We start from the raw sequence: 24,146 nt of genomic DNA, 5'->3' as shown, positions 1-24,146 counted from the left end.
TTGATACCATTGACTGGCCCCCACGTTCACCTGACCTAAACCCAATAGAACACTCTGGGACATTATGTTTAGGTCCATCCGGCGCCGCCAGGTTGCTCCTCAGACTGTCCAGGAGCTCATGGATCCCCCAGGACACCATCCGTAGTCTCATTAGGAGCATGCCCCCACGTTGTCAGGCATGCGTACAAGCACGTGGGGGCCACACAAACTACTGAGAATCATTTTGAGTTGCTACAATGACATTTTAGCTAAATGGACCAGTGTGCTGCATCATTTTTTCACTTTCATTTTTGGGGTGTCTTTGATTTCCCCCCTCTATAGGGTGATCATTTTCATTTCTATCAAATGATGTGGCATCATTTTGTTACTAATACATCACCCACTTATTATCAGGAAACATATTCAACATCATTTTCCCCCAGTTTAGATCTGATGTGTTTTTGAAGTCAACTCGGGACAAAAAAGTTGTATTCTAATGAGAAAAAAGGTGCAATTTGAAGTGAATACATGAGTAATATGATGAGAAAAATAATCGCATTTTAGTAACGTAGAGTTGAAATATTAAAGGAAAGAATATCTTATTTTGTAAAAAAGTGGTAATATCACGAGAAACAAAATATAAATAAATACATTTGGAAAATGAGCTTGGGGGAAAAGTTAGAATATTATGGGAATAAAGTCATGATTCCGAGAAGAAAATTTACAAGCAGAAATTTGAAATACTTTAAAGATGAAATCGTCAACAGCCCTCGCCTGTAACGGGACAAGCAAGAGTCTTTTGAACGGCTCTTTGAGACGAACGGCTCCCGAGAGCCGTCTCCCTCCAAAGAGCCATAAATCCCATCTCTATTCTGCACGCGCCCAGTCCACTCAGGCGGGAACGACCACCAGGAAAGGACAAACTAGCTCGCCTACCCGCCTTCTGCTTCACTGTGGGGGAGCTGGGAAATAATCACTGTAGGAAATTTATGAGAATAAAATTGCAAATTTACAAGGAGGAAGTTATGAGAAACAAAGGCTTAATGAGGAAAAAAAGTCATAAACTTAGGAGAATAAAGTCTGAAATTTACGAGAATAAAAAAAAAAAATCATAAATTTATGAGCAAGCGCCAGTATTTCACCAGCCGCCGCCATTAGTCGCACCTCCGCCAACTTTCTCAACATTTTTTATATCGGCCTTTAAGAAGGACTGGAACAATTTGGGTTTTGTTGCTTTGTCCTAATGAAGTATGATGACATCACTACTACCATGAGAACCAGAGTACAGAGGGGAAAAGCCACCTGCCGTGGCCCAGCAAGGTGCACTGTATTCGGGACACGTTCCGAGCAGCCTCGTGAGGCCATGGAGGTCTCTGGCAAACCTTTTGCACTTTTCAAACCCTGCGGCGCTGGCGTTTCAGGTGGCTGATAAGGTGTTTTGTGTGCTCCATGGGTTTTTTTCCTCATGCGCAGCCGTGGAACATGGCGAGTATTTTAGGATCCCAAATGCAGACAAGGGAGGCAGAAAATACAAAAAGAACAATTTAATGTAAAAAAGAGTCCAAAACGAAAATACAAAGTACAAATAAGGAAAATCCAGCAAGGGAAGAGTCAATAACAAAAAACACTAACAGCAAAAGGCTGTTAGGACAAAAACTAGGAATAACAAAAATACACTGCAGGCAAACCTTACAGGAGAAGATCACAAAAGACTAGCAGGTAGGTACAGGTAAGCAGGGAGCCAGAGAGCAGGGTAAGGAGCAGGGAGCCGGACAAAGCGGTACAGGGAGCAGGTTGTCTAGGAGTCAAGGAGTACAATCTGGCACTGGTCTGGAGTTTGGCTGGAGCTTAAGTAGGCCGGTGGTAATGAGCTGCAGGTGTGTGTAATTAGGTCTGGGTCATGTTCAGGGATGTGCTGCAACACATAACCAGCAGAGGGCAGCAGAGCAGAACACAGAACATGACACATAATTTGACTTTTTATATCAGAATTTCGATTTCTTGTCATAATATTGAGTTTTTAATTCATAATTATGATTTTTTTTCATAAATTTGACTTTTTGTCTCATACACGGACATGTCATTATATACAGTATGTATCTTTGAATGTGCTGATTATACATGAGAAACATACAGGAGGTCAGCACCAAAGCAACGTATGTATTTCTGATACCAATGAATGTATTATTGTGGTAAAACATTCATATTACACATATGCTTCTAATAACCAGATCCTGACACACGAACAGTAAATGTGACAGGTGGCTTTTCAGAATAAAGCGCACAAAGGTTTGGATTGAAGTCATTTTGATATTGGGTAGTGGATGAAGGTAGAGTACGTCCACACGTGTAGGCCAGGATAAAGCATCAAGATGCTCTTCATGGCAAAGAAAAGTCACCTGTTATTTCACGTCTTATCCCAGACACATCCACACAACACAAACACATTTTCACCATCAGTGATACGCCTTTGCAGACCAAAAGAAGAGAGCTGAGGAAAACTCTGAGGTTGCTCCAAAGTCAACATTCCTTTTCATTTCAGAGTTGTCACTTGCTGAATGTGAATATTTTAGTACAAAGCCGCCACGTACACTTTTTCCAGAGTTCCCGATCGAATCATCTGGAGCTATTCATCCTACCAACCCATGTTTGATGAATTGGCTAGAGATGTAAAGATTAAATTTATTGAAGGAATCCCTGACTCTTTGACGGATGAAAATATTTTTCCATCAAATCAGCACAGTCTTTTAGTTGTCGATGATTGCATGGACGTTGGGGCGAATCATGATGAATTAATGAAGGCATTTACAATGTATAGACATCATCGAAAATTATCTGTAATCTTTCTAGTTCAAAACTTGTTTCATCAAGGAAAACATAGCAGAAGACCCCTACTCATATTTAATCGTGGACTTAAGACCCGACTGTCCAGAATATTTCCGACTGAGAAGCGGCATACTTCCACACGAGTGGCCTGTAGTGTATCAGTATAAAAAGTGATTTAAACCATGTCAAAGCGGATTAAAAGAAACCTCCCCATTTTAAAAGCCCTGCTCAGTCTAAAACCAAAAGAGAGACAGGGTCTTAAGTCCACGATTAAATATGAGTAGGGGTCTTTAGTCGCATCATTAAAACTCTGAAGAAATTATTCTCTTCGTCCGGGGAACATTTGCTGAGCCAGAATTCTAATCTGCAGTTTATCACGAGGCGATTTGAAAAGGACCATATAATTAGTGTTTAAACTAATAGTTCTGCTATGTTTGCTATGTACATGATAAAAAATATAAAAAACAGAATAGAATTACAAAACAATGATATAATTCTAAAAAGGTCTGGGTAGAAAAGTCATCAGGTCATACCGTCATAAATCTACACAGTCCTTTTCAGAAATTGCTGCCGTTTCATCCTGGAACTAATAACCAAATGGTAATGTTTTTCCATCTGCAAGGAGTCGTCTTTTATCATAGACAACTGCGAAGTTGATTATGCGTTGTTTATTAGTGAGTTCAAAGGCTTTCATATTGCGAGTAATTTTATTGTAATGTGTAGAGATTTCACGCCGATTGTCCGGCTCTCTGAGATATCCCTCTACCAGATCTGTGAGGCTGTCAAAGTTCATTTTTTACAGTTTTCATAATTTTGTGTAATCCCTTTAGCACGTAAAGTCACCTTACCCTGTTGTGTGAGATAGGCATACGATTTGGGACCCGCAGCGCTCCAGTTGCATATGTAGTCTCCATGATCTAATTCCGATGTCAAATCTCCGAGATAATTACCGAGTGGAGGGTTATATTGATCAGAGGGGGTGCTTGTGTAAACGATAGAATCAGTGTCACAGTACAGAACACGATCTTGGAGCAAATCTAATTGCTTGTAAAGTTCAAGTCGTGCATAAGAAGTTGTGAACGCCGCTAGAAAAATATTTGCGTCGCCTGGGGGTAAGACGCACCTAGAATTATGGCGCCATTGAACAAGTGCAATATCGTCATTTATGAAGTGAAACTGTGAAATGTCGTACTTGCTAGAAAAGAGAAATTCAAAAAAGCGTTGCGGTGTGCTCACCAGACTGGTTTAGAGCTGGTTTGATCTTTGTGCTAGTTTTCCCCAGAGAGAATTTAGCAGTAGTTTGGCAATCTGTCTTTTTGCGGGGTTGTAGACAATATTCTCCGGATCAAGATCGATACCTTGCTTCTCTTTATAGTCACGGATGTAACCCTGTTTAGTCTGAAGAGTTTCAACTCCGCTAGGGTAGCCCGACGCCTCTTGCTTCTGTTTAAGGAAAGTGTAGATATAGTCTTTAAACAGCACATCTGATTTCTCTTCGAAGTTCCATATTTCGTAAATTTCAGCCAGAAAATACCCCTTTCGCAGTGCCTCGATTACTTCTATCGTTACCCACACCCCTTGGAGGGGCCCGTTCTTCATCATTGTGTCTACAGTCAGTAGTTTGATTGTTCATGAGTGCACATAATCGACATAGTGTGAAAATTAATTTCCCTTTGTTGTTTCTTATAGGCAGTACAGGGAAATACAGTTGACGTGGAGGGTAAACTTTAGCATGTATTAATCCAAAGTAATTTTCAATGCTGTCAAAATCCTTTCGAATTATTTTCGGATGCCCTAATGGGTAGTGAAAATGTGCATTTACAAACGGATACAACGATGTGAAATCAACGTAATTTACACGCTCACCTGGGCTGACAACATGGCGGAGACAGATAGCAGCCGTACGGCCTCCATATAAGGCTGCTCTGGGATCTAACGGAATTGGTTCTTGAAACCTCTCTAAGAAAGATTTAACATTCGGGTCTGTTTTTTTCTGTACACACCATTCGTGTTCCCACTTGATCACCACAGTTTGCACCTTGTAGTCTTTCTGTAATCGATTCAGCCTTTTCATAGTGTCAGAGTACACCTTGCTAAAACAAGTCTTTGACAGTGGAGAAACATCACTTCCCATAAAGCACTGAAAATAACAGCCTAGAAATTCAAAGACAACTTTCCCTCCATTTAACTCTCCATATCCATCAACTGAATAACGCCCAAATTTAACTTCACCGCCGTTCAAAGCATGTCTTATTGAAATCCCCCGTGAGAAGGCCTCATACTCAAGCCACTGTATAGACGCATGTGAGAAAGCCTTGCTGTTTGTTTTGTAATTGTTAGGACAGGGAATCGCGATTGTATTGGGTTTTAAAAATTTAGTTTGAAAGACATTCAAAGCTGCTGAAGCAATGGTCACACTGTCAAAAGGATCACAGTCGGTTGTTTTTATGAATTCATTACGGAAATTGCTTGCACCCTCGGCTAAGATTTCAACATCATTTTCACAGTAAGATACTAACTCTGCATCATAGTCAAACTCTTGATCTTTGACAGTCTGATACCAGTCAAGGAAATCCTCTCTTTGTTTTGGACTCATTTCGTCGGGTGAGTACATCTCGGCCGGTGGATAGCTTCCTCTATAGCCATTTTTTGAAAGATCGGTAAATCTGTGTGGGAAGTAACCTTTTTTAAGCTGTGTCTTACATCCCAACGCCTTGGAAAAGTCTCTGAGTGGGATAGGAATAAATGAGAACGAGTCAATAAATTTAAGTTGAAAGTCATTATCATGGATCAGGATTATTTTACTCCCTTGTGCTATCACAGACGGTGACAAACCTTGAGTTACATAAGCATTCAAGATGATATGATGATCAAAACCTTTGCCAAAATGGGAAATGAAAGTTGTCTGTTTATGTTTTTTCTGTCGGAAATGGAGAAGAAATTTTAAAGCGCATGAATGCCCCTTCCAGACACGGCGCTCACCATTAAGTGACTGAGCCACTACAAGCACCGGAAGATGGGTTCCAGTGGTTTGAGAAGTCTCAAAATCAAAAAATACAATCTTTTTTTCATGTATTTCTTTTTCAGATTTGATTCGTTTTGTACGCATGTAACAGACATGTTTATCTTCGCCGCTTTCAATCATAGAGTTATTAGCTGATGTCTGCTCTAACTCATTGTTACGAGACGACAATGTTGTTTTAGGTTGTTTACAAATTGTGCACATCTTGATAGCACAAGTATGCTCTTTAGGATCTCTGATAGATATGTAGTACAATGATTTACATCTAGGACATGTTTTATTGGTCTGACACTTGCTGGCCATCTTTTTGATTTTCGGATGCCATTTTTTCTCGCGATGTCGTTCGTAGCATTGTCTATTTGTACAGAATCGATTGCAATCAGCACAGTAGGTTTTTTGAATTGGACCCTGTTTACAATCTGTGCAACAGATGTTGCAGCTTTTTTCACAGAAATGTTTATATTGACACTGATACCCTGTGTGACAATGTTTACAGAAAAACTTCACACCTAGAAATCCCTTAATATTATTTATCCCGTAAAAATGATTATTGTGTAAAAGCAGATACCGTATTGTGTCTCGTTCGGGTGTTCCTGTTTGAAATGTAACCAGGTTGTTGTTTTTTGTTTTTTTCTCTGTCAGACGTTTGGTAAAAGATAACAATTTTACACGCTAACAGCTCCTCAAATTTGACAACATCATTGAATGTGACCATTGTATCAGCAGTCAGACCTGCTCTGGTGTGGATGTCACAGCCTGCCTTTATGGCTTCCATAATCGTCAACTTGGGATTTGTCAGTAATGCTAACTTTACAGCAAAACATGTTTGATCAGGATTGGGGAGTACAAATAAATGTCGTGCTTTTTTCTTCACAATTTCGCTCGCAAGACATGATTCAATTCATCTCTTACCCCCTCCCCGCGGAGCCTTCACAAAATTGACAATTAGCTCAAGCGATCCATCGGTGAAAACAGACATATTACTCTGGACTAATCTGTCTAAAAGTTCCTGTAATTGTGACACTGTCCCCTCTCCATAACGCACGCTCATTGAGACATCGTCTTGCAAACGATCAGCACGCAGATTAACTTGGATAACGTCATTTGGTTGGACATCAGCTCTGTGAATCATGCTTGAAATCCTATCGCGAAAACCATTTGTGACATTCAAATAAAATTCACGAAAATTGGGAATTGCAGATGGTGGTGGAAAGCGAAGGAAAGAGCGAATCTCAACATTATTAAATCTTTCACGGTTTGTGACATGCATGTCATCACTAGTGCAAGGTGCTGGAACATTAACAGCCGCACTATTTGTGTTGTTTATCCCCGTAGATGTAGATTGACCCTCATTACTCTGATTGATGACGCTCTCTGTCTGTTCACCCTCGCCCCCACCCCCCACCTGATGACCTCTTTCCAGAATGTTGAGTGCATCACAACACTGACTGTCTGATGGAGACCAAGGTCCTGATTCAACATTGCTTTGCGATACGGGCGAAGGAACGGGGGAGGGGTATCTGTACATTTGGAGTAAGGAAATTAGCTCATCAGGGGATGGAAGAAAAACTTCTCCCCCTCTTTCAGGTGAATCATGCTGAGGCAGAATTGGAATGTTTCGGGGAGAACCCTGATTAGCCCCGCCTTCAGATCTTTCTCGGTTTATCTCAGAGATCAAGTGGAGGAGATGCTCTCTAATTTCAGGGGAATTGTTGTGATCTGGTTCAGCCATTTGTCTTTATCACCCGATCAAAAATTAGTCTTCAAATTGCAACCTGCGATGGACTCTTTGTGGCAGTGTTCTTTGTTCACGAGTGGCACGTCTAGCGTTAGCTGAATATGAATTGACGGAATGCCTGCGTCTAACGTTCTGTCTAAGTTGATTATATATATTCTCAATCATGCGGCGATTTAAACATGCTATATCATACATGTATCTTCTGAACACTTGTTTGACAATTAGCACAGAGGTGTTGAAATCCACTGTTTCAATTCCATCACTGTCTGAGACTATATCCCTCTGATTGAGAGCTTGCATGTCAACATATTCACTTTCACTATCTGGAAAATAATGAAATCTTTCCTGGTTGTAGACTCCAGCGTCAGATGTCTCCTCCTGTCCCGTTTCTTGTCCCACATCGGACTCTGCTGTGTTTTCCTCGAATTCTGTGTCGTTTTCTCCCTCTGTCACATCCAGCGTTGAGGGCGTCAGTGGCGCAATCCCTATAACAGAGCAGACTCTGTTATTCATCAACATTTACACAGTACATACAGAGATAATTGTTGACATAAATATGAATTCATCAAAACCGACACACATTTGTTTAACTTACCGTGACTTGAGTTTGGACTTGTAAACCCCACAATAAAATGCACTGGGTTTTGGACCGGCGGTGTTAAAGTGTTTTCCACGAATCCCGAAGTCTGTCCCCAAACTGCCCCGTCTATCGTAGAGCGATCGCCCTCTACAAATCCTGTGTCAGAGAGGATCTTGTTAGTCATCAGCATTTACACAAAACATAAAGAGCTAATTCCTGACATCATCCTGTATTAAACTAAACCTACACACGATTGTTTACCTTGTGCCTGGTTTTGAGGCGTTATAAAGTCCACATTAAATCCCTGCATTGGGTTTTGGACCGGTAACACTAGGGCCACTGGTGGCGGTGAAGTCAGATCGATCACTGGAAATCAAACATAATCAATTTATTTTATTTTCCCCAATATATATTATATAATCAACATCCTTGCTCGCTCTCTCTCTCTCTCTCTCTCTCTCTCTCTCTCTCAGAGGTAGAGAGACATGCGCACACACTCACACTCACACTCACACACACACACACACTCACACACACACACACACACACACTCACACACGCACGCACACACACGCATCCAGAGAAACATAAACTTTAAAGAAATTTCTTTCAGCTACATGATTTGAAAACGTACCTTCAATTGGTGAAGATGCAGCTCTCCTGTAAGTAGAAAAAAAATTACCTTTCAGGCTAAACACCCTAGATAAATTATATACAATATGAAAGTTACGTACATGCAACAGCCCATGTCAATGTCCGATGTCTTGTAGTCGTCTCCAGGCTCTGTGTTCAAACTCTCTGTCTTGACGTTGTTCGCTGATTTTTGCGAGTGATCTGGAAACCTACCGTCGACACTTGCCTTTTATTCCATTTTATACAATAGGGGAGGAATGTTTAAGTGCCAGATATGTTTTTTAAAGCCTCAATCACATTGTCTTTTTTTTTATACAAACCATGAGGCCCCTAGTATTGATTAGTTAGCTAAAAAAGACCCCCACGGATCAGTCCAAAGAAACCCCCCATCTACTATAAAAATGGTATTAAAATGATCTCATGTGAACCACAGGGCCCCTGCTATTGACACGGGAGCCAAGAGGCCCCCGCTATTGATTATAGTTACCTAAAAAACACCCCCATCAGATATGTTTTTTAAAACCACAAGCACATTGTCTTCTCCCGTGGGAAGTCGAGGCCCACCTTATTAATAATATATACAGCACACACCCACACACTCAAGAGTCACACACACACACACATCAGCCCCCAAGAATCTCGCCCACACCCCCTCCCCTTCCGCAGCCCTCTAAGACCTCTCTACTCACAGTTTAAAAAAATGATGTCATCTGATGTGTCAAGTCATCAATCATATTTTGACAGTTAGTTTCTTTTAATGATTAAATTTATATGACGTCATCACATTTTGACATTTTGTTTCTCTAAATTTCTCTAATAGGAGTATAAAGGTGACTATAGGGTGTTATTACATGTATAATAACCACTATTATGTCTACTATATTGGCTAATAGGAGTATAAAGGTGACTATAGGGTGTTATTACATGTATAATAACCACTATTATGTCTACTATATTGGCTAATAGGAGTGTAAAGGTGACTATAGGGTGTTATTACATGTATAATAACCACTATTATGTCTACTATATTGGCTAATAGGAGTGTAAAGGTGACTATAGGGTGTTATTACATGTATAATAACCACTATTATGTCTACTATATTGGCTAATAGGAGTGTAAAGGTGACTATAGGGTGTTATTACATGTATAATAACCACTATTATGTCTACTATATTGGCTAATAGGAGTATAAAGGTGACTATAGGGTGTTATTACATGTATAATAACCACTATTATGTCTACTATATTGGCTAATAGGAGTATAAAGGTGACTATAGGGTGTTATTACATGTATAATAACCACTATTATGTCTACTATATTGGGTGTTATTGCATGTACAGTATAATAACCACTATTATGTCTACTATATTAGGTGTTATTGCATGTACAGTATAATAACCACTATTATGTCTACTATATTGGCTAATAGGAGTGTAAAGGTGACTATAGGGTGTTATTACATGTATAATAACCACTATTATGTCTACTATATTGGCTAATAGGAGTATAAAGGTGACTATAGGGTGTTATTACATGTATAATAACCACTATTATGTCTACTATATTGGCTAATAGGAGTGTAAAGGTGACTATAGGGTGTTATTACATGTATAATAACCACTATTATGTCTACTATATTGGCTAATAGGAGTGTAAAGGTGACTATAGGGTGTTATTACATGTATAATAACCACTATTATGTCTACTATATTGGCTAATAGGAGTGTAAAGGTGACTATAGGGTGTTATTACATGTATAATAACCACTATTATGTCTACTATATTGGCTAATAGGAGTATAAAGGTGACTATAGGGTGTTATTACATGTATAATAACCACTATTATGTCTACTATATTGGCTAATAGGAGTGTAAAGGTGACTATAGGGTGTTATTACATGTATAATAACCACTATTATGTCTACTATATTGGCTAATAGGAGTGTAAAGGTGACTATAGGGTGTTATTACATGTATAATAACCACTATTATGTCTACTATATTGGCTAATAGGAGTGTAAAGGTGACTATAGGGTGTTATTACATGTATAATAACCACTATTATGTCTACTATATTGGCTAATAGGAGTATAAAGGTGACTATAGGGTGTTATTACATGTATAATAACCACTATTATGTCTACTATATTGGCTAATAGGAGTATAAAGGTGACTATAGGGTGTTATTACATGTATAATAACCACTATTATGTCTACTATATTGGCTAATAGGAGTGTAAAGGTGACTATAGGGTGTTATTACATGTATAATAACCACTATTATGTCTACTATATTGGCTAATAGGAGTATAAAGGTGACTATAGGGTGTTATTACATGTATAATAACCACTATTATGTCTACTATATTGGCTAATAGGAGTATAAAGGTGACTATAGGGTGTTATTACATGTATAATAACCACTATTATGTCTACTATATTGGCTAATAGGAGTATAAAGGTGACTATAGGGGTGTTATTACATGTATAATAACCACTATTATGTCTACTATATTGGCTAATAGGAGTATAAAGGTGACTATAGGGTGTTATTACATGTATAATAACCACTATTATGTCTACTATATTGGCTAATAGGAGTGTAAAGGTGACTATAGGGTGTTATTACATGTATAATAACCACTATTATGTCTACTATATTGGCTAATAGGAGTGTAAAGGTGACTATAGGGTGTTATTACATGTATAATAACCACTATTATGTCTACTATATTGGCTAATAGGAGTGTAAAGGTGACTATAGGGTGTTATTACATGTATAATAACCACTATTATGTCTACTATATTGGCTAATAGGAGTATAAAGGTGACTATAGGGTGTTATTACATGTATAATAACCACTATTATGTCTACTATATTGGCTAATAGGAGTGTAAAGGTGACTATAGGGTGTTATTACATGTATAATAACCACTATTATGTCTACTATATTGGCTAATAGGAGTGTAAAGGTGACTATAGGGTGTTATTACATGTATAATAACCACTATTATGTCTACTATATTGGCTAATAGGAGTGTAAAGGTGACTATAGGGTGTTATTACATGTATAATAACCACTATTATGTCTACTATATTGGCTAATAGGAGTGTAAAGGTGACTATAGGGTGTTATTACATGTATAATAACCACTATTATGTCTACTATATTGGCTAATAGGAGTGTAAAGGTGACTATAGGGTGTTATTACATGTATAATAACCACTATTATGTCTACTATATTGGCTAATAGGAGTATAAAGGTGACTATAGGGTGTTATTACATGTATAATAACCACTATTATGTCTACTATATTGGCTAATAGGAGTATAAAGGTGACTATAGGGTGTTATTACATGTATAATAACCACTATTATGTCTACTATATTGGCTAATAGGAGTATAAAGGTGACTATAGGGTGTTATTACATGTATAATAACCACTATTATGTCTACTATATTGGCTAATAGGAGTATAAAGGTGACTATAGGGTGTTATTACATGTATAATAACCACTATTATGTCTACTATATTGGCTAATAGGAGTATAAAGGTGACTATAGGGTGTTATTACATGTATAATAACCACTATTATGTCTACTATATTGGCTAATAGGAGTATAAAGGTGACTATAGGGGTGTTATTACATGTATAATAACCACTATTATGTCTACTATATTGGCTAATAGGAGTATAAAGGTGACTATAGGGGTGTTATTGCATGTCTAGAGGGCTCTAACAATGTTAAAAAGCGTATTCAGAAAGTTGTAATTAGGTTTTCTATGCCAAAATATTCAATTTCTAAATACATATAAATACTTTGAACTTCACTTATCCCGGTGGGGTCTGGAACCAATTAACAGTGATAAATGACAGAGGACAGCAATGTTAAAACCTTGTCTTGTCTCCGTCTTTTTCAAGCAAACACTCGCCGTTTTGTACGCTTTGAAATTGAATCACTTCCCAATAGGATATTTCAAGCAAACACAGTAAAAAAAAAACTACATTTTGTTTGGATATGGTAAAGAAAGCGATTACAGTATGAAATCGATTCTTCATTTATTTAATACCCGTGCGAAATATTACATCCATGATTGCACAAATTGACTATTAAAATGAACGTACACTTTAATCTGCTCAATGAAAACGATTTCAAGTTATTTATTCTTTCTTGTTATTGACAAAAAGCGTGTCGTTCCCAATTTTGCGGGACGTGGTCTGATTGCGTCATCAACGTCCGCCATCGCTATGCGGCGACAGAATTTGAAAGAAAATCTATAATAGGCCACATTTTCCTAGTCGGTAAACATACCTTGAACGTGTGGCACAATGCGAGTCTTGCTAACAGCTTCCTGCTGCTGTCGATGTCGCTCCTTCTCCTCTCTTGTTCGAGAAAGTTCCTCCTCGCTCGACGCTATCGTTCCTTCAAACGGCGCCAATGTTTCATCGGCCGCCGCCATTAGTCTCTCCTTCAACATGTTTAATGCTTTTCAGTGGATTCAACTTGGTCGCTGTCGTCCTTTGTGTCCTGAAACGTTGCTAACTTCTGCCCTTTTCTTCTTCTTTGGCTGCAACCATGAATGAGGCCACACTGCTGCCATGTTGCGGCGGTATTGCAGACTGCTCAAGATGGGAGTCACTGTGAAAACAGTTTTTTACTACAAACAATGTGCACGCAAAAATAAAAAATAAACAGCCAACAACACTAAAAGTGACTCGCGGTACAAGTAGAAATGTGACGGCTATGTTCCCAACCAACCACAGCACGTCTTATTTGCTAACTTGGAAGTCACGGAGCCATAAACAAAAAACATTTCATGTACCTTCATTGCACTTTCACAAATAAAATAAAGGTTTCACAAATGAGAAAGCGACAGAACACATGATCACCGCCCAGGGGATTATTGTGCCTCCGTAAGAACGGTGTTGGCCATCTTCAGTCCCTTTCTTCCCTCACCCGCCGACGATCAGCACCCTTTGTGATGGGTGGTCATCAAACACAAGCACAAGCACACACTTGCTCACGCTCCAACAAAAAGAAAACACAACACATCACAGAGCCTGAAAACATTGAGAAATGTACCTTTATTTTTACAAATAAAATGGAGGTGTCATAAATCGGAAACCATGTTTTTATGAATCTCTGGGGTCTGCAGATGAATCCAATCCACCTTTGTGAAGTCTAAGCCAAGTGGTTTTCCAGGTGGACCGGGTCTAATATGGACCAGAGGCTGAAAAGGTAGCGAAATGTACCTTTATTGCAGTTTCACAAATGTAACACAAAAAACAAGAGTGGGTGTCTTAGCTAAAATGTTTTTCACACGGAGAAGTGTGACAAAAAACAGACAGACAATCAGAGGACAGACGGTCGCACTGCATGTTGGTTTCATAAGGCTGGCGAGCGGGAAGCTAACCTCAGCGTGGTTAGTTGTGGCGACACAATAAGACAAGAATCGGGGAATAACTGAGTGAAAAATGAAGTAACGTTATAAAACGCAACAGGTCACAACACACCACGACTATACAAAAGTTATCTTCCTATTTTTTCCCCCAGAGATTTTGTTTCCCACTCTTTAAAACAAAAGTATGTACTGCAGAGTATGTATCGTTACAAAAGTTGTCATTCCTTTTACATAATTCAACTTTGATTACAGCAAGCAGGATTTTGGATTATCAGCCGCAGAATGGAGCGTTACAAAATGAAGATTGGCCAAACAAGTGATTCAGAAGACTAAAATACCCTTTGAACAATACCTAGATGGATAGATACTTTACTGATCTCCAAGAGGAAGTCACAAGAATGAAAGTAAGCGTAGTTGGGAAGCTGAGCTCGACACTGGAATTGAACCGGCGACGTCAGGGTCCACTTGTGTTTCATGTCAGCAATAAACACGGCAGCAAAATACTTATTCTCTGCTGTGCGTCTGCATGTGTGTCATCAACGTGGACTTGTGAGAATACCTTTTGCCGCAGACGGAGCAACTAAAGGTTGTTTCTCCCGTGTGTGTTCTCATGTGCGTGACCATGTTCGCCTTTTGAAAGAACCTTTTACCGCAGAGCAAACAACAGTAGGGTTTTTCTCCTGTGTGCGTTCTTTCGTGCACGACCAGAGACACCTTCTGAGCAAAGCTTTCGCCGCAGACCAAGCAAGCAAAGGGTTTCTCCCCCGTGTGGATTCTCGTGTGCGACACCATGTTGGACTTTTGGGAGAATTCCTTGCCGCAAAAGGAACAACTGAAAGGTTTTTCTCCCGTGTGCGTTCTGGTGTGCGTAATCAAGGTGACCTTTTGCGCAAAACTCTCGCCGCAAACCGAGCACGTGAAAGGTTTTTCTCCAGTGTGCGTCTTCATGTGTGACGCCATGTTGGCTTTTTGAAAGAATGTTTTACCACAAACCGAGCAACTGAAGGGTGTTTCCCCCGTGTGCGAGTTTGCATGCGCCACCAAAGCGACCTTTTGAGCGAAACCTTCGCCACACACTGAGCAAGTGAAAGGTTTTTCTCCTGTGTGTATTCTCAGGTGTGTCACCATGTTCGCCTTGTGGGAGAATTTTTTACCACAAACCGAACAACCGAAAGGTTTTTCCCCCGTGTGCGTCCTCATGTGTGATTCCATGTTGACCTTTTGGGCGAATCTTTTATCACAAACTGAGCAGCCAAAGGGTTTCTCGCTGTGCGTCCGCATGTGCGCGTTCAAATTGCTCTTGTAAGAAAAAGTTTTGCCACAAACGGAGCAGATGAAAGGTTTTTCTCCCGTGTGCGCTGCTGTGTGCGCAATCAAAGCCACCTTCTGGATGAAGCCTTCGCCGCACACGGAGCACTTGAAAGGTTTTTCTCCCGTGTGCGTCCGCATGTGCAGAGTCAAATTGCACTTGTAAGAATAGCTTTCACTGCACACTGAGCAGGTGAAACGCTTTTTACCTGTCTCCTTATTACAGCACTCGGACTCTTTGTTGTCAGCGGGAGGCCTCGTGTCTCCTTCACGGTCTGTATCGCTGCTCAAAGCGTCTTCGGCCTCGCTATCTGGTAGCGGAGCTAAGAGGCTGTCCGTGCGGTCTTCAGTCTTCGCTGAGGCCTCTGGCTGTAAAAGACACCCTCCCTCCTGAGTGACCCAGAGTTCCTCCTCTTCCTCTTTAAAGTGGGGGGGCTGGGGATCCTCCTGTTTCCAAGTGGAACTCCCCCTCTCCGGCTGAGGTGGATGTTCTTCTTGATGCCCAATCAGCTGCTGGACGTCTGCAGGACACAAACAACACAAACACACTTTAGCTTAGATGTGGCAAATCTCTTCTCCAGCAGATGTCTGCAGCTGTGTGTCCGGCCAACACACAGCTTTGTTTTTTTTCTCCGGGCAAATTATTGTCAAAAAAGCCAAATTACATGTAAAATATGTTTTTCAAAAAGACCCTTTTTAAAGTGGTAATATTATGAGAAACAAAGAAAACAAAACAAAAAAATAGGCTAAAAATAGGAAAAATGTATAATGTTGCAAGAATAAAGTCAAAATATTATGGGACTAAAGTCATAATTACAAGTATAAAAATTTACAAGAAGAAAGCAGAAATAATTGGAAAATAAAAAAAGAAGAAATTGAAAAAAAAAACAACTGTAATTTTACAAGAATAAAACCAAAAATATTGAGACAACAGTTTCATTCTAACAATAAAAAAGTCGCAATTACGAGAATAACCTCGTGATATAAATGAAGTCATATTAGCAGCATAGAGTTTACATTTTTTTCAAACTCGTAAAATTATTTAATTTATTGGAAAATTAGGTTGCCGAAAAAGTTATACTGTTACATGAATCAAGTCATAATATTATGGGAAGAAAGTCATAATTACAAGAAGAAAATGTCATTTATTTTTTTTAATGGAAAAAACTGCTGTAATTTTACAAAAATGAAGTCAAAATATGTTTTTTTCATCTTTGGTCAATAACTTCCCATTCCGTTGTTAAATAAGGTTTAAAAACATAAGATCACGATCACTTATTTCGTATGACAAACCAAAAAGCTCCCTTTTACCTGTCCACGTGCAAACACTTAAGTTCTGCGTCAATGCAAATTATGCAAATTAGACGATGACGTCAGCTTGCAACCGCCCCCTCCATCCAAAAGCCACAGATATCCTGCAGTCTTGTGGGAAATACTCATGTTGTATATACGTTTATGTTTGGATGAAAACCCGCTAGTTTGTTTTTAGAGGCGCCCCGACAGCGCAAACATCGAACCAAAATGGCTGACGTCCTCTACATTTTGGGCCATGTTTTTTTAAAACGTATTTTGTGTGCTACATTTACTATATAATAATTTACTACATCAGTCAGATATAGAGCTTTTTAACTTTTCCCTATTTTGCAGGCCACTGTGCGATCGTAGTGATGTTGTCATAAATTTAAAAAAAACATAAACACCTTTGCTGTGTTGCACGGTTTCAGTGTTGCTAACAGCCTCCAGTTGTTGTCGAAGTCGCTCGTTCTCCTCTCTTGTTCGACAAAGTTCCTCCTCGTAGGACGCCATCGTTCTTTCAAACAGCGTCAGTATTTCCTCGGCAGCCGCCATCAATCGCTGCCTTACAAACTCTTTGCTAAAAGACATTTTGGTGTTGCGTTTTGCGCTGGGGCTTTTCTTTCTGGTCCTCTCGCTAACTTCCGCCTTTTTCTTTTTCGGTGGTGGTTTTTACGGCAGCCGAGGCGTCACAACTGCCGCCATGTTGCAGCGGTATTGAAGACGGTTTTCTCCGCCCGTAGTGATGTGAATAACTGCCGCCATCTTGCAGCGGTATTGAAGACGGTTTTCTCCATCCGTCGTGATGCGAATAACTGCCGCCATCTTGCAGCGGTATTGAAGACGGTTTTCTCCGCCCGTAGTGATGTGAATAACTGCCGCCATGTTGCAGCGGTATTGAAGACGGTTTTCTCCATCCGTAGTGATGTGAATAACTGCCGCCATTCTGCAGTACGACCGCAGCAAGACGGCTTGCTGCGGTCGTACTGATGGGAATTTCGGCTCTTGAAAGAGAACTCGCTCACAAATGTCTCTTCTGTTTTTGTTGCTCAAATTGATTTATTTTAAAAAAAATAATGCACCAATCCAATTATATCAGATGTTTGTTATTTACATGGCTTTATTTATAAGCTCAACATGGAACCAATAGCTATAAAAAAAAAAAAACAAAGCCCCATCTCCATTAGACAAAATACCGATTGTGTTTATTATTTGTAAACTTACAATTATTAATGTACAAAAGTAAAAGACAAAACAGCACCAATGTGTATCGTCTCTACTTCTGCGGTTTCCAAAGCTGGCAGCTTTTTTACTTATTGGCCCGAGGCACATTCTAAAAATGTAATTTAACGAGAACATTAATAAGTAATAATAGTCATTTAAAAAAAACAGCAAAAATGGAAAAAATCAGCAGTAATTTTACAAGAATAAAGTCATAATATTATGAGAATAAAGTCATACTTATTATGAAAAATAATGTCATTTTAGTAGCATAAAAATGAAATATTAAAGAAAAAAATATTTTAAAAAATTGTAGTGTTATGAACAACAAAAACAAAAAAAAAGTTGTAATTTTTGGAAAATTATGTTGTGGAAAAAGTTAAAATGTTATGAGAATAGAGTCAAAATATTAATCGGAATAAATTCACAATTGCAAAAAGAAAATGTGAAAAAAAACAGGCTGTAATTTTACAAGAATAAAGTCAAAATATGAGAAAAAGTCGTATCGTAATGGGAGAAAAAAAGCCACAACTTTACAAGAATAAACTTGGCTGGTGAAGTAAATATAAAGAAAAGAGTGCAAAATGGTGTGTGCTCACAGGCAGTGTAGCTGGCTACGTTGCAAAAACAAGCTCATGTCTCCCACAAGTACACTATACTTGAGTACTATCTAGTGGTTCAAATGTGAATTACACCACTCGTGACAATAATTTGTGGAAAAACGGTCTCCAAAAATGTTGCCGATAATATCGAGGATAATTTGTAGCACAATTATCAACCAGCAAAAGTTGCTATCGCAACAGACCTGGATACCTCTCTTTTTTTAGCCTTTCTACAAAACAAAAATGTCAAAGTGGGCGCCTGCAAGAAAGGCAAAAGTAAAAAGAGGTCAAAACCTTTTATTGCAATTAACGAACGTTTGAAGCACAAACCTAAAATGTGACGGCAGACGTAGAATACAAATGTGCCGAAAAACAGCAGAACGTGCTGTTGCAGCTGTAAGCACATCTTTGACATCGTGAGAAGATACCGTTATGTCCAGTCTCGTAGGAGCAATCCTAAAAGCTGGTCGTCACGAGGAGCCCGCTCTGTGCCCGCCTCACACGTGCGTCCGCATGTGATTGTTCAGACTGCGCTTGTACGAATAGCTTTCACCACAAACCGAGCAAACGAAAGGTTTCTCCCCGGTGTGCGTCCTCATGTGCGACACCATGTTCACCTTGTGGGAGAACCTCTTGCCGCACGCGGAGCAAGCGTAGGGTCTTTCCCCCGTGTGTTTGCGTGTGTGCGACTTCAGGTTGCTGTGGTAGGAGAAGCGCTCGCCACAGACGGCGCACGCGAAAGGCTTCTCCCCCGTGTGCGTGACGGTGTGCGCGGTCAGCGAGGCCTTGTGAGCGAAGGTGTCGCCGCACGCCGTGCAAATAAACGGCTTCTCCCCGGTGTGCGTTCTCGTGTGCGACAGCATGTTGGCCTTGTGAAAGAATCCTTTGCCGCAGAACGAGCAACTGAAGGGCTTTTCTTCAGTGTGCGTTCTCTTGTGCTTGATCATGTTGCCCTTCAGGGAGAATTTATCGCCGCAAACGGAGCAACTGAAGGGTTTTTCCCCCGTGTGCGTTCTCGTGTGTCGGGTCAAAGCGCTTTGATAGGAAAAGACTTTGGCGCAAACCGAGCAGGTGAAACATTCTTTCCCCGTCTCCTTTTTATTCACAGGCTCTCGGGCGTCCTCCCCGACTTCCCCTTCTGGGGAGGTGTCGTCGCCATCCGACGGCGGGGCTGAGAGGTCGCCCGTTTGCGCTTCGTCTTCAGTCTTCACAGAGACGAGAGTCAAATCAGACTCATCCGGCCCTTCCTGGGAGATCCAGAGTTCCTCCTCTTCCTCTTTAACGTGGGGGGGCCGGGCATCCTCCGGCTCCAAAGCGGAACTCCCCCGGTCTGCTGGGACGCAAGCAGGAATTATTGTGGGATTTGAATTGACGATTTGTATCTGTGTCGACCACAGATACACCGATCACCAGCAGTGTCACGAGATACGTCGTTCAGAAAAAAAAAACCTGCAGGCCTGGGACGATAATCAATCAATCAATTAATCAATTAGACAATAAATGAAAGCGATCATTTTGCCGGTCTCCATATTGCCATGTGCGTGATTTCCTCGTCTGCCGCCTCCAAACAGGCAGGAAGAAAAACAGAGAAAACAGCCGCACTAAACTCGTAAGATGATGAGGAAAACAACATCGTTTTAGTGGCAAAGAGTTGAAATATGAAAGGAAAAAAAGACATTTTTACAAGAATAGAGTCAAATTTACATGATGGAAGTTGAAATAATTGGAAAATTACAACAACAAAAAAAACAGCAGAAATGGAAAAAACGGGTGTAATTTTAAAGAGAATGAAGTCAGAATATTAAGGAAAAAAAAGTTGTACTCCAACAAGAAAAAAGATGCAATTTTACGAGAATGATCTAAAATTAATGCCATTTTTTAGCAGTGAGTTGAAATATGAATTTGTTTATTGGAAAATGAGCAACAAACAAAAAAATCTAAATAAAGTTGTAATTTTTAGAAAATTAGGCTGTGGAAAAAGTAATAACGTTACAGGGTAGAGTCACAGTATGATGGGAATAAAGTCAGAATCACGAGAGGATTTATGAGAAGAAGGTTGCAAAATGTAAAAAACAGCAGGAATGGGGGAAAAACACAGCTTTCATTTTAAGAGATTTTAATTTTAATAACTGAAAATGATCATTTTGCTGGCCTTGATCCTGTGATTTTAAGAGAATAAAGTCAAAATATGAAGAGAAGAAAAGTTTCCACGTTTCCCGCCTCCAAACAGGCAAGAAGAAAATCATTTCATTTTACGAGAATACATAAAAAAAAATAAATACATCAAAATATCAAGAGAAACAAAGTCTAATTCTAACGAGAAAAAATGTCATATTAGGAAAAATAATCTCATTTTCGCAGCATGGAGTTGAAATATTCAAGAAAAAATGTTATTTTCAAAAGTTGTAATATTAAATATTCGAAACAAAAACATAATAATGTTGTCATTTTTGGAAAATTAGCTTGCGGAAGAAGTTATAATGTTACGAGGTTAAAGTCCTAATTTTATTTGAAAAAAGTCATCATTATGAGAAAAACATTTACAAGAAAAAAGAAGAAATAATTGCAAAAAACATCAGAAAAAACGCTTTTATGAGAATAAAGGCAAAATATTAAGAGAAAAAAGTCTAATTGTAACGAGAAAAAAGACGCAATTTTAGGAGAAAATGATTAATTTTAGGAAAAACAATCTCATTTTAGTAGCATAGAGTTGAAATATTCAAGAAAATATGATTAAAAAATGTGTAATATGAAAAACAAACAATAAAAGAAAATAACATGTCACGTTTGTTCCATAGAACAACGGCATGAACGGAGTGAGCCCTTTTTCAGTCAAACAGCCTCTTTGTCTGGGTGGGTGGACAGAGTGTGGAAGGGTTTAACGTAGACTGCAATATATTGTCTTTTTTTAATTGTACTTTTCTTACAAGTCGTGTGGAAATCTCGTCTTGTGACCCCCCCCCACGCCCCCACCCCCCAGGTTACATGAATAATAAAGCATTCGGAGATGCGACTTTGCTGCACTACAACATCACCTGTGGCAATGTTTATCTAATAACGTTTCCAAAACATCGCCAACATCGTGAGCCATGTGTCCTCATGAGTCCTCACTCCATCACCTTGTTGATAGCAGACCTCCACCGTACATCTGTTAGCCGCTTGGACACCTCCCATGATGCACCGCTCTCCTCTCGCTTCCTTCTCTACACGCATTGCTATCATGATTTAAGTGTGTGTATATATGTAAAATAAAAAAACAATAACCAAAATAAAAGTGCCCTCAATATGTAGCATACCTGGTCGCACGTCGTCGGCTTCCAGTCGTCGTCGTTTCTTCTCGTGTCTCGCGCGACAAAGTTCCGCCTCGATTGCCGCCATGTTTCCGTCCAACATGTCCGATATGTCGTCGGCGGCCGCCGCCATTCGTTCCTTCAGCAGCTCTTTGAACATTTCCCTGTCTTTTTTATGCCCTTCAGCGAGTATCCTACATTTTTGTTTGTCATCTTTTCGTTCCCTCTTCGTCTTCTTCTTCTTTTTCCGCTTCTGAATTGAGTCGACTGCGACGCGTCACTGCCCTCTTTTGTCCGTTTTACACATAGCAACTCAAATGTATCACTTTGTTAACCTTTCTACCCCTTTTTTGGCTCACCATCATTTTGTAGCTTTATACCATCGTACGGTGGTATTGAGGACTGCTATAAAATGAGTGTTATTAATTAATTAAAATAATGCTCTACACAGTGTTCCCTCGCTCCATCGCAGCTCAAAATATAATTCATTCATACATGATCGCGGTTTGTTACATATTCCTGGCCGAAATTAAGCATTTTCAAGCATAAAAATCTTCTAAATGAAGACGTTGGTGAAGTGTACTACACTGGCCACGAGGTGTCACTAGCAATACGCACTAACCTGAGTCCCTCCATATATCGTCCCTCTCCATAGAGGGACTCTAGCACTAACGACAGGCTTTTATTATTTTATAGACATTTATCTCATAGCTAGCATAATAATAATAATAATAATAATAATAATAATAATAATAATAATAATAATAATAATACCTGTACTACTACTAATTATAATAATAGTCATAATCGCCAGCCGATTAACACGGGCTACTGTTGTGGCAGTACTCCAACTCAACGTCAATCCCCGACGCTACTTCCTTTTCGCGTCCGGAAGACTTTGATTGAAACACACACCAGCACTAGCATGATTGTATCTATCCAAAAGGAGCGTAATGGTGACTAAAGAGGTGTTATTTCGTATTTAGAGGGCTCTGATAATGTAAAAAAATCTTATTTATAATGTCAAAACAGGTTTTACGTGCTCTAACTACGAAAATATTCCGTTTGACAACATTGAAGTTGTGCTCGAGCCCGGTGCGGGCAGTGCCAAGCAGGGGGGGTTCCACTAAACTCATGAAGTCAAATAATGTCTTTATTAAAACATTAAAGAACAATCTCTTTTTGTCATAATATTATGAAAAACAAATGAACCAAAATAAAGTTGCCATTTTTAAAAAACTGGGTTTGCGGAAAAAGTAATAATATTGTGGATATAAAATCAAAATATTATGGGAAGAAAGTCATCATATTACAAAAAACAATTACGAAGACTTTTTAAATAGAAATTTGAAATATTTGGAAAATTAAGTTGAGGTGGAAAAGCCAAAATATCGTGAGAAGAAAATAGATGATTATTTAAGAGTGTCGTATAATAAGAAAAAGTGTAATAATAATATAATAAATTCAATGATAAATATTTAATCAAATAAAAATATTAATTTTCATATGGTTATGTAAATACATTATTTTTTAAATTGTAATATTGTAACAAAACAATGAATGAAGCTGCTGAAATATGAAAGAAAAAATGTGGTAAGATTACCAGAAACAAAGAAAATGAAATAAAGTTGTCATTTTGGGGATATTAAGCTATAAATACTATGGGAATAAAGTCCTAATATAACTAAAACACAATTCATGAATATTATTTCACACTCATGAAGTTCACGTGAATAATGGGCTTTTTCACCTTTTTCATTATTTCGCTGGAAATAGTCTGGCCACCCCCGCTCTAGAACACGCCGAGGGCTGATAAAAAAACGAGCCACGACTCCCGAGCCGGACTTTGGACACCCGTTCTTGACTGAAATGAGAAAAAATGAAGGTATCCTCAGCTTTGATGCCCAGTCGGAGGTAAAAATGCCAGGAGAATGCATGAAAAAGTGTTAGCAGGAAGTGGCACACAAACCAGGAAAACAGGCGGCGGAGTACGTAAGGCGTAACCTCCCATTCCTTTATGCTGCAAAAGCAAAAATAATTGCCAGGCGTTGGTCACTGAGGGCCGAAGCTGGCAGGAGCGGCCATTACCCCGCCCATAAATCATCTTATCATAAAAAGCACACGGCGGTTTGAGATGGATGGATCCTGCACGCTAACCTCGAGATGATGTTTCATTTCATCGTCTCCTTGTCTTCGCCTCCGTCGGACCATAAAGCTTTAGACTTTGCACCAAATTGGATTTGAA

General features: G+C 39.3%; 2 protein-coding genes across 6 annotated transcripts; both read right to left on the bottom strand.

Moving 5' to 3' along the window:
• Positions 1–1,545: 1,545 nt before the first annotated feature.
• LOC129180517 (uncharacterized) lies at positions 1,546–13,383 on the bottom strand. 3 transcript variants are annotated; one of them, XM_054775078.1, is made up of 6 exons: positions 13,098–13,383; positions 8,880–8,987; positions 8,780–8,805; positions 8,407–8,511; positions 8,161–8,301; positions 1,546–8,050 (listed from the first exon to the last, which is right to left on the bottom strand). In XM_054775078.1, exon 6 carries the CDS (start codon positions 6,128–6,130, stop codon positions 4,325–4,327), a length of 1,806 nt encoding a protein of 601 aa, XP_054631053.1. In that variant the 5' UTR covers positions 6,131–8,050; positions 8,161–8,301; positions 8,407–8,511; positions 8,780–8,805; positions 8,880–8,987; positions 13,098–13,383; the 3' UTR covers positions 1,546–4,324. The 3 variants fall into 3 exon arrangements, with proteins under 3 accessions (XP_054631053.1, XP_054631054.1, XP_054631055.1); XM_054775079.1 differs by lacking the exon at positions 8,880–8,987; XM_054775080.1 differs by lacking the exon at positions 13,098–13,383 and having other exon boundaries at positions 8,876–9,456.
• Positions 13,384–13,872: 489 nt separating this feature from the next.
• On the bottom strand, positions 13,873–22,158 carry LOC129180518 (gastrula zinc finger protein XlCGF57.1-like). 3 transcript variants are annotated; one of them, XM_054775083.1, is made up of 2 exons: positions 21,908–22,158; positions 13,873–16,016 (listed from the first exon to the last, which is right to left on the bottom strand). In XM_054775083.1, the coding sequence occupies exons 1-2, from the start codon at positions 22,059–22,061 to the stop codon at positions 14,692–14,694; spliced, it is 1,479 nt and encodes a 492-aa protein (XP_054631058.1). In that variant the 5' UTR covers positions 22,062–22,158; the 3' UTR covers positions 13,873–14,691. The 3 variants fall into 3 exon arrangements, with proteins under 3 accessions (XP_054631058.1, XP_054631057.1, XP_054631059.1); XM_054775082.1 differs by lacking the exon at positions 21,908–22,158 and adding an exon at positions 17,196–17,593; XM_054775084.1 differs by lacking the exon at positions 13,873–16,016 and adding an exon at positions 17,697–19,941.
• Between the last annotated feature and the right edge of the window lie 1,988 nt (positions 22,159–24,146).

Source organism: Dunckerocampus dactyliophorus, chromosome 4 (genome assembly GCF_027744805.1).
Source record: "Dunckerocampus dactyliophorus isolate RoL2022-P2 chromosome 4, RoL_Ddac_1.1, whole genome shotgun sequence".
NCBI classification, from domain to species: Eukaryota; Metazoa; Chordata; class Actinopteri; order Syngnathiformes; family Syngnathidae; genus Dunckerocampus; species Dunckerocampus dactyliophorus.
Note: the sequence above shows the minus strand (reverse complement) of the source record. Positions and strands in the feature narration are given on the sequence as shown.